We start from the raw sequence: 11,194 nt of genomic DNA, 5'->3' as shown, positions 1-11,194 counted from the left end.
CCTGCCACGACTCCCCATTCCCACCAACACAATAACACTTCACAGTGCTCCAGTTACTTTGATCTGACCAGCTAAGTTGGGATCCTGGTATCCACTCGTAATGTTCAATGGAAGTCATGGAATCTTGTCTGTCATGAGATGCAGGTGATTCCCTCCACTCTCAGGGAGAAGGTTGCATCTGGCCAGGTAGCAACCATTCATGATTGAATCGCTTTCCATGGAGTCATTAGAACCGCAAGGTGGTGATTGCTTCTAGAGGATCACAGGTGTTTGGCCTTAGCCACATGTAAACTTGAGCTGATTGCAGCAGGCTCCACAAGATACAAAGTGGACTATCCTGCATGCAGGGAATGATTTCTGGTCCAAATGTAGGCTAATTTATGCCACTAACCCTGTGGAAAGGGAACCCTACAGATCAACTTGCAGCTTGACCTGCCATGGAGAAAGTTTGAGGTGAAAGCACCAAAGAAGAAAATGAAGGCCTTACTTTACCAAAGATTCTGCTTCCATTTCAAGGCCTCTCTCTCTCTCTCTCTCTCTCTCCCCCCTGTTTGATATAGTGGAGGAGCCATCAAAAAAAGGTGCAACAGCTCTTTTGAGAGTGGGGTTGGTCCATCATACACATTCATTACACACTAGCAGCCTGTGTCATCTCATTCACATCTACCCCACCCCCTCTCCTCACCAGCAGGCATGCTCCACTGAGAAAAAGGCCTACTCATTGAATTCCTACACCTGCATGACTCTCAAATGCCCAGCATATATGCTTCTTGTGCTATGAGATCTTCCCCAGTATATGTTCTTCCCCCTGCATGATTAATGAGATGAAATTCTTACACCTGCATTTCTCTCAACTAGTGGAGGAATTCTTGCTGCTTCAGCTTCAGAGAATGTAAGGCAATAAAATACAATGCATGGAGCATCTTCTTCTGACTTTAGAGTTCCTCCCGCACTATAATGGTCCTCTTGAATTTTATCCTTCATGCCTGAAGTTAGCTTGCTGAGGAGATGATTTCTTGTTCTACAGATACAAATTAGAACACTAGAAATGGCCGCTAGATAAACAATGTAAACAATGACATTCATCCTAATCTGCATGCACGAACAAAAACAATTTGTTTCTGTTTTCTTCCTACAAATTTTGGAACACAAAAGACATGTTTTTAGAAAACAACGACAGGTCGTAATCTCAATCATTGTTTTTGTTTCTTTTTTTCGAAAACAGGAAGCACGAAACAAAAACACCGCCCAAGCGATGATAAGCATGAGTGACAGATGGGAAGGGGGGAAGGAGGTACCCAGTGGAAGCCTGATGCAAGAGAAAGGGTGGTAGTGGATCAGATTCCAACCTATCTCCCTCAAGAAAAAGCGAGGAAGAAGAAGAACGGAAGACGTCGTATGAACGAGCTTTACCCAGAAAGTAGCTAGCTAGGTTTTTTTTTCTGTGGCCTTTACAAGTCACAGAGAGAGAGAGAGAGAGAGAGAGAGAGAGAGAGAGAGAGAGAGAGAGAGAGAGAGGAGGACAAGTGCGTGTCAAGGGAGAAGTCCATTTCCAAAAGGCATCACAGTCATCATCCTGGAAAGCGCATCCACCCTGCGCTGCTGAGAAGGATTTGATGTCGAGGGAGATGTTGATTGGCGTCGAGTGCCTGCTTTCCTTCCTTTAATGCTGTTCGGAGTTACAAGAAAGGGACGCACCCCAACCAATAATGAGCGAGAAGAGTTGGTGTGATGCATTAAAGATTAAGATTAAACAACAGACAAAGAGAAGAATGCTCAAAGCAAAGATTTCACGTAAACAGCAGTTCACTTGCATGAAGATGCAGGGATGCATGAAATGTATCAAACTTAATCTTATATTTCTTCTTTTCTGTCACAGGAAAATAATTACAGTGCGAGGAAATTGTTTCTGATGATCGTCAAGTGACAGTTATTATTGTTGGTGGCGGTGGTAGTGTCAGCCGGCCTCTGAAAGGCGGGGAGCAGTCTCTCTCTCTCTCTCTCTCTCTTAAGTCAATGGAGACTTCATCATCACTCAAAAGTTGAAGTGTGCCCACCTGCATCAGTAGAGGAAAGTGCGTGAGCGGGACCGGCCGGTGTGGGAAGAGACAGGGAGAGGAGGACACGAACCTTCGTCTCGGTTCCCATATAGTTATCCGGGGGTAGGGAGGACAGTATGAAGCGAGGGACAGGGGGGGAGGCTAGGTGGCTGGGCCCTCACCTCTCGTGGGGTCCACCTCGAGTGCTTTAAGTCTCTCAAGACTTGATGAGGACGTGTGCGGACGAATCGGCACATCACCCCTTGACGATTCGGCGGGTGAATCACCCGTGCTCTCCCAAAACTGGAAGAGGCCTTTTGTGGAAGGGACTGCCCTTTGCGAGCAGAAACCGGCCGCTGACCAAAACCCCCAGGCTCTCCAGCGCAAGTACGCCCGTGAGGGCGACGCGACCGGCGGTTCCGCCATCCGCAGCATCTCCTCCGTCACTCACCGACGAGAGACCTACGGTCCAAGGAGCGGGGGAAACGAAGGGCAGCAGCGACGCCGCTGGCGGTGACGGTTGTGTGAGGAGCACCCCGTGTGGGGCCCGCCGGCCATTCTGCTCCCCCGTTGGTTGGAAGCCCTGGGGCCCGCCGTTCTCCCCCTCTCGTCGCCAGCGATAAGTAAACCGGAGGAGTGCCAACTGCCATAGACAATCGATTGCCTCTCTCTTCTCTCTTCTCTCTTCTTCTCGCGGTAGTCATCGTGTTCTTATTATTGCTAATTGCTATTGTATTGTACTTTGCGGAGAACTCCCTGGAGAATCTTGCATTCGAGAAGGGGTATATGTTATTCTTGGGGTTTAGTTTTTAGTGGAGTATATGTTAGCTTGGTCGAGGGCGGAATGCCGACGCCGGTTAGTAACGCGCGCGCGTGCCTCGCTGCCGAGGCGGCTGCGGCACTCGACGGCGCCGTGTCGGTCGCCCTCCGCCGCGCCCACGCCCAGACCACGTCCCTCCACGTCGTCTACGCTCTCCTCCTCTCTTCCTCCTCCTCCTACCCCTCCCCCGCAGCCGGAAGAGGCGCGGATGGAGGCTCGCATGCGCCGTGTTCGATCCTCCTTGGTGACGCGCTCTCACGAGCCCGGAGCTCCGTATATTCGCCCAGGCTACAGTTCAAGGCGCTTGAGCTCTGCTTCGGAGTGGCTCTCAACCGGCTGCCGTCGTCGTCGAGCAACAGGCAGGCGGTGGAGGAGGGTGGCGGCGGTGATGAACCGCCGGTTTCGAACTCGCTGATGGCGGCGATCAAGCGGTCGCAGGCGATCCAGCGGCGGAATCCGGAGACGTTGTACCTGTACCAGCAGCAGCAGACCCCCGGCGGCGGTGGCGCATCGTCGTTCTCCGGGGTGAAGGTGGAACTCCAGCAGCTGTTGCTCGCGATCTTGGATGACCCCGTGGTCAGCCGGGCGTTTGGCGACGCCGGATTCTGCAGCACGGACATCAAGCTCGCCATTCTCGGCCCCCCGCCGCCCATCCTCCGCTTTCCCCGCGCCGCCCGATCTTCCCCGCTCTTCCTGTCCAATTTCTCGGCCGGGGATGGATTCGAGACAGTACTCACCTCCCGAGAGCTCGTTTTCCCCTTCCCCACGGCCACCGCGCAGCTCTGCTCCGACGGCGGCGGTGAGAATTGCCGGAGGATAGGGGAGATCCTTGCTCGGAAGAGCAGCGGACGGAATCCGATGCTGGTCGGAGTTGGCGCCGGCGAGGCAGCTCGAGACTTCGCCCAAGTAGTCGAGCGGCAGAATTGGGCGGTTTTGCCGCCAGAGCTACATGGAATAAAGCTTGTTAGCATCGAGAAGGAGGTGGCCGAGCTCAGTACTGGCGGCTGTGATCAGCTGGCGGTTGGCATTCGGCTGGAGGAGATGGGGAAGAAAGCAGAGTCACCAGGTGCCATCTTGAACATTGGGGACTTGAAGAGGGCAGTGGAAGGCTGTGCTGAATGCAATGATAAGGAAAGCTGTTTGGTTTCAGAGGTTACCAGATTGTTGGAGGTCCACCATGGGAGATTGTGGGTGATGGGATGGTCGGCGACGTACGAGACATACATGAAGTTCTTGTCCAAGCATCCAATGCTGGATAAAGATTGGGGTTTGCAGTTGTTGCCAATCACTTCAGTGAGGACTGGAATGGGTAGATCACTTACCAGACCTTCAAGGTGGGTGGATCACTGACTTCAAAGTTTTAAGCTCTTAAATCTCAGTACTGGATTATCTTTATTAGTTGAACATGATATTGCTTCATATTCTTAGTCTCTTTTTCCAGCTAAGTCTTATTCTACTTAGGTTTGAAACTGAACCTACCTTATGACCAATTTCTAAATTGTGTATGTTACATCAAGGATTATAAGTTCTTGATATGCTCATGAAAGCTTTTTGCTCTTAGAGACTGAAGTTTGTCATGCTTGAACAAAAGGAAGAATTAAAGATTCCATACTGTGTGCTTAAAGCAAGACACATGACACTGAGAGTACTATGGTTTCAGATGGCAGGTGTATGCTAATACAGTTTGTAGGATTATAAAATACAGTTTTTTCGTTTTTTCGGCTTTTGACAAGTTGGAGATTAAAGTATAATATCATACATAACAAACAGTTTGAATCCTGTTCTGGCATTGGATGCTGAAATCTGGACAAAATATACCTCACTGTCTTGATCCAAAGTCTCTTCTGGCATTGAAGCCTGTTATGGCACTAGTTTTGTGTACTGAAAAGAAAAGAGTAAGATACATATAGAGACAACAATATGACAATCACTGGCACTTTTCAGCTACACCAATCTTCTGAACAAGGATTTGTTTTTCCCTTGACCCAAAGTAATTGCCCTGTTATTGTGATCTTCCATTCTTATAGTTCAATTCCATATGATTACATCCTCTTCTTTTCACTTTGAGATTCAAAGTCTATGAAAAAGATGTTCGGTTTTATATATGTCTCAATTTTTGCAGCCACCGATGTAGTATTTGAGCAAATGCGAAAAGTGTTTATCTGCTAGCAATGCATGACAACAAGCTTCCAGTTTATGCATAAGATATAGCAAAATATTTGGTTGGCAAAACATGATTCTGAGATTTGTTTTGGTTAATTGAAGGCACTTTTCTGAAGGCTTTCAACTGTTGTACCTGATATTAGTCTTCACACTGTAAAAGATATGCTTGTTTTAAGATGCAAAAACTTGTGCTCTGGAATCTCAACCATGTTTTGTTCATATTACAGCTTGATGGAGTCATTTGTTCCACTAGGAGGATTTTTCCCTACAGCATATGAGTCAAAGGGCATATTTAGCAGTGTGTATTCATCAGTGTTCCGCTATGACGATTGCAATGACAAGTGCGAGCAAGAAGTTTCTCTTACTCTTTCAGTTGATGGTCAGCAAAATGCAAACTTGCCTTTTTGGCTGCACAAAGCCAATATGGTTAGCCTGAATGATGGATCCTATGCAGCAAAGGTTTGTTCTCTGATAAGGTTATTTATTTTCATACATTACAGCAGGAAATCTTAATAATTTCTTTATATCACCTCTGAAACTGATTCACCAGCTGTCATGGAACCACCAGACATGTCATGCCATGGTCTTGTTACTCTTGTGTAAAGAGTAAATTTAGGCAACAATTGCAATTGAGCTATTTTCCTACCTTTCCAAGTAGAAGTCATGCAGTTTTCTTCAATGCAGGCTAAAGATGATCAAATAGTTTTGAATGCTAAGATTATGGATTTGCAAAAGAAATGGAATGATAACAGCCAATGCCTCCATCATGGTTGTCAGACAACAAACACAGACGATTGTGCTGCTGTTGCTTGCACTACGAATCCATCATATATTTCTAACATGGAGAGGGCCTGCAGTTGGAATGGTGAAAATCCTGATGATGATCAAAGGCCAAGAGGGCATGGAATTCCATATCCTATTTCAGTAGGTACACAGAAGATCATCATGGCTGGTAAGAGGATCTCCTTGCCTTCGGTTTTGGAACCAGAAAATGAGGACCTATCATTGAAACTTCAGGTCAGACCTTCCAAAGGTGAACAGCTTCAAAGGGAGTTCTTCCAATCTCACCAGGGCGATGAACATGCTTCACCTTCCTCTGTTACATCTGTCATGACAGATTTGGTTTTGGGAACTCTTCATGAGCCGCTTTGCAATGAGGAAAATTTTGTTTGGCAAGAGCAAAAAGATCATTTGGAGGATTTGTCTGGTTGTTTGCCATCAATGAGTGCTGATATGATTAGAAAATTTGGCCCAGATGTTGCTGTTGAATCATCTTCAGACGAAAAGAGTACCCATCCACTTGTTCTGACCCACTCATTTTCACAGGTTTCAAATGATTGTGCCTCTGCCTACAATAAAAGCTCACTCATCTCGTCCAATACAAGGCACAAGTTTGATTTGAGTAACTATAAACCATTATGTTCAAGTCTCATCAACAAAGTTTGCCAACAAGAAGAAGCAGCTATTGCTGCTACTCAAGCTATAGTCCATTGTAAAACTGGTGAAAGACGTCGTGGTGCAAGCCTGAGAGGAGATGTTTGGCTCAGTTTTCGCGGCCCAGACAAGATTGGAAAGAAGAGAGTAGCAATGGCTCTTGCAGAAACAATATATGGGATCAAAGAAAACTTTGTATGCATTGATCTAAGTTACCAGGATTGTGTTGCTCATCCCAGGAGCATCTGTAACCAACAGGATGCCATCGGAAATGGTTTACAATGTAGAGGAAAAATGAATGCGGACCATATTGCTATAGAGCTAAGCAAGAAACTAGGATCTGTTGTATTCCTTGAAAATGTGGATAAAGCTGACTTGCTTGTTCAGAACAGTTTATCCCAAGCTATTCGTACCGGTAAATTTCCTGACTCCCATGGAAGGGAATTGGGCATAAACGATGCCATATTTATCCTGACTTCATCAGGAACTCAAGGCCAAAACTTTTCTCGGAGGAAAGATCACAGTAGTTTTTCCGAGGAGAATATTCTGGCAGCTTCATGTTGGCAGATGAAGATTTTCTTAGAACCATCTCCAGAAACTGCTAAGCTCTCATTTGCTTCAACTCAAAAACCCAGGAATAATCAAGTATATGAACACTCTGTTTTTGTAAGAAAGCGCAAGCTGGATATTTCTGATGATTTGATGTCTGCAAAACGGGCACAAACAACCTCAAATGTGTTCTTAGACTTGAATCTGCCTGTAGAAGACGTTGAAGGTCACAAAGATCACTCTAAATCAGAAAATTCGGCGGCATGGATGGAAGACTTCCTCGGCCTAGTCGATGCAACAGTGGACTTCAAGCCTATTGATTTCGATGCCTTTGCTGATAGTATTTTGAAAGATATAAACAAGATCTTTCTTAGTAATTTTGGTTCTGATTGTGTGTTGGAGATTGAACAAAAGGCAATGGAGGAGATACTTGCAGCAGCATGGTCATCAGAAGATAGGGGAGCTCTAAATAACTGGTTCGAGCAGGTTCTTGTCAGGAGTCTCACTGAGTTGAGATGCAGGTACAACCTCTCATCAACTCACAACATTCTTAGACTTGTTGCTTGCAAGGATACATTTGCTCAGGAGCATGCACCTGGAGTTCTCCTTCCTTCAAGAATCATCATCGACTGAGAATGTATAGATTGATGTAACACTACTTGCATAATGTAGCATTAGCACTCCTCGTGAAATGACTATAATCTTGTTAATGTAATTGCTTTCCTGTGTAAATCGAATCAGGAAGTTTGATGGCTCTGATCATTTTCACTAAATAGGTCATCTATCATCATTCTCCATTGGTGTCTGCCTTCGTTTGTTAGTTTTCCTCCTCATCCTCCTCCTTCAGAACCAACTCTGTAGCTTACCCTTCTCCTACAAACAGTGTTGATCAGCACTCCGACTCCAGAATGGTTCCTCAGATTGGACTCCACGCAAGGTAGAAACCATCTCTGCAAGGTTTCATCAGTAGTACTGTTATTATGGGCATACGTTGACTTTAAGAGCCAGTGTGTTACGTGCAGGTTGACATGCGTTTTGGTAGATGGCGAAACTCCATCACGCTTGTGTTTGACTTGAGATCATCGCCGCGGAGGTGAAGGTGGAGGAAATGACGGCGGTGAGAGGAGGCTTTGGAGTTGGTGGTGGTTGTAGGAGGAATGGAGGGCGAAAGTCTTTGCTATTTTAATATATATATATATTATTTGTAAGCATAATGACATGAAGTGGCTGTAGTTTAGTGGTTAGAATTCCACGTTGTGGCCGTGGAGACCTGGGCTCGAATCCCAGCAGCCACATTAATTTTAACTTTTTTTAGATAAATTACAGTGAATCATCACATAAGTATTTATTTATTTATTTTTATATGTGCTATAATGAACCATACAATAATAATATACAAATACTGCAAGTATTATATATTAAAAATAGTATTACTATATAATATATATATTTTTTAAACCTAGAATATTGTACACATATGCATTATATATTATCATGAGAATTGTTATTCTAACCCAGCTACATAAATATGTATTTTTTAAGACATGATATACTGACCATACAATAACAATATAAGAAGTTCATGGAACAGTATTCAACTTTCATTAATAGTAACGTAAGATAATAAAATAGTAAGTTCTGACTATTTGGGATAGGTTACATCCATTTTTATTGTTCTTGTTGAGATCGGTAAAAAATCATATCTAAGTAAATATCAAATACCTAATCTTTATTTTATATTTTTTTAATAAAAAATCTCATCATCACATGTAAGATTAAGGTACAAGAGAAAATAAAAAGAATATTGTTACATGTGATCTCTTTTTTGAATCACGGATTTTGATAATAAAATCAATTGATGAAGTTATAATCTAATGAGTGTTTAAATGGCGTAGGACTAACTTTGATCATGGAGAGGTAAATCGATTGAAGTAAGAAGAATTAGACGTTGGCCCAGAATGGATCATATTATAGATTGGACGTCAGACCAAAATATTGGACGTCGGACCAAAATATTGGTCGACATACAAAAAGATAGACTTCGTGCTATGAGTTCGGGTATCGAGTCAAAAGGATCGAATATTACGCCAAAAAGATCGAGTGTTATAGGAGATCAATATGCCAATAGATCGAAAAATATGCCGAAAGAGAGGATGATGTGTCGGATGAACCAATGACAACATATGATTCAAATTTGTAATCAATTATGTTTTTATCGAAGTAGTCTAGGTTTTAATTAAATTGGTTTTGGATGTAATCATGCTAACTTGATTATGTGTCCATTGGGCCTAAATCAAAGTAAAATTGGGTCTATTGGATGACCAATTTAGTGACCTGAAGTTGGGCTAAGCGGTGGCACCACCAGGCCAATCGATGGAACCACCTGTGAGCTAGAAAATATGAAATATACTTTTCCAAAAAACCTAACGGTGATACCGTTGGGTCCACGGTGGAATGCCCTGCTCATACACAATCTCTTAGACCATATCAGACAATGGTACCGTCCAGATTGGGTGGTGGTACCATCCAAATTGGGTGGTGGTACCGTCGGTATTCGGGGTGGCAAACGATGATACCGCTAGTACCTCGAAAATCCAGAGATTTAAATTTTTGAATTTATTTTTAAAGTTATTTGGGGTCTATAAATACCTTATTCATTTTTGTTTGATATAGTAAGAAAAAGAGTAGAAAAGAAAAATAATTCTTGAGGAAAAAAGAGATGTAATTTCTCTTGAGTCCTGAGTTTTTTCCTCCTAGAGTTAAAAGTCTTCTAAAGGATGAGTGAGATCTAATTGTAAAAGAGATGCATGAAGGTTCTCTCCTGAAGCATGTGAAAAGGAAAAAGAGTTATAACAATAATACTAAATCTTTGGCCATTGAAAGATCGGTAGTAAAAGTTGATGGTTTCGAGTGAAAAAGAATCGAGAGTGGATATAGGTCGGGACAACCGAATCACTATAAATTCAGTTTGTATTTTCTTTATATTTTTTTATTATAATTATTAATTAATTTAGTTGCTCACTACTTTTACTTATTAAACATATTTCTGATAAGGTTTCATCGAGTTTTAAAATTCATTTAATTTTTCCAAGACACTAATTCATAGCTCCTCTTTACGATCCTAACATCTCCAACCTGATTAAAAAGAAAAGTTTAACCATATTATTATTATTATTATTATTATTATTATTATTATTATATATATATATATATATATATATATATATATATATTAAAATTGATTCAATGATACTGATCACTTAATTCAATCCCAATACATGTCAGAACGATGGCACAAGACAATCCAAATGCATAAGTTGAAGGAACAATCATCATCAATCTTAATAAGAGCCAGTGTATTACGTGCAGGTTGACATGCGTTTTGGTAGACGGCGAAACTCCATCACGCACGTGTTTGACTTGAGATCATCGCCGTGGAGGTGAAGGTGGTGGTAATGTCGGCGGTGAGAGGAGACTTTGGAGCTGGTGGTGGTTGTGGGCAACGGTTGGTCACTGAGGAATGGAGGCGGATAGTCTTTGCTATGTTAGTATAAATATATGTATATATTCTTTGTAAGCACAATGACATGAAGTGGCTGTAGTTTAGTGGTTAGAATTCCACGTTGTGGCCGTGGAGACCTGGGCTCGAATCCCAGCAGCCACATTAATTTTAACTTTTTTAGATAAATTACAGTGAATCATCACATAAGTATTTATTTATTTATTTTTATACGTGCTATAATGAACCATACAATAATAATATACAAATACTGCAAGTATTATATATTAAAAATAGTATTACTATATAATATATATATTTTTTAAACCTAGAATATTATACACATATGCATTATATATTATCATGAGAATTGTTATTCTAACCCAGAAATATGTATTTTTTTAGACATGCTATACTGACCATACAATAACAATATAAGAAGCTCATGGAACATTATTCAACTTTCATTAATAGTAATATAACAAGATAACAAAATAGTAAGTGCTGACTATTTGAGATAGGTTAGATCGATCTTCTATTCTTGAGATCCGCTAAGTAAATATTGGATACCTAATCTTTATTTTATATTTTTTTTAAAAACCTCATGTAAGATTAAGGTACAAGATTATGTTAGGATGTTTATGGTACAAGGAGATATAATAGAGAATATTGGTACATGTGATATATTCT

General features: G+C 42.2%; 1 protein-coding gene and 2 non-coding genes across 3 annotated transcripts; all 3 read left to right on the top strand.

The window, feature by feature from the left end:
* The first annotated feature begins 2,202 nt into the window (after window positions 1–2,202).
* On the top strand, window positions 2,203–7,761 carry LOC103969547 (protein DWARF 53-LIKE). Its single transcript, XM_009383108.3, has 3 exons — window positions 2,203–4,193; window positions 5,250–5,481; window positions 5,707–7,761. The coding sequence occupies exons 1-3, from the start codon at window positions 2,884–2,886 to the stop codon at window positions 7,636–7,638; spliced, it is 3,474 nt and encodes a 1,157-aa protein (XP_009381383.2). The 5' UTR covers window positions 2,203–2,883; the 3' UTR covers window positions 7,639–7,761.
* Window positions 7,762–8,228: 467 nt separating this feature from the next.
* TRNAH-GUG (transfer RNA histidin (anticodon GUG)) lies at window positions 8,229–8,300 on the top strand. Its single transcript has one exon. It is a non-coding gene; the product is annotated as a tRNA-His (tRNA).
* Window positions 8,301–10,597: 2,297 nt separating this feature from the next.
* Window positions 10,598–10,669, top strand: TRNAH-GUG (transfer RNA histidin (anticodon GUG)). Its single transcript has one exon. It is a non-coding gene; the product is annotated as a tRNA-His (tRNA).
* The last annotated feature ends 525 nt before the right edge of the window (window positions 10,670–11,194 follow it).

Source organism: Musa acuminata, chromosome BXJ2-10, assembly GCF_036884655.1.
Source record: "Musa acuminata AAA Group cultivar baxijiao chromosome BXJ2-10, Cavendish_Baxijiao_AAA, whole genome shotgun sequence".
NCBI classification, from domain to species: domain Eukaryota; kingdom Viridiplantae; phylum Streptophyta; class Magnoliopsida; order Zingiberales; family Musaceae; genus Musa; species Musa acuminata.
Note: the sequence above shows the minus strand (reverse complement) of the source record. Positions and strands in the feature narration are given on the sequence as shown.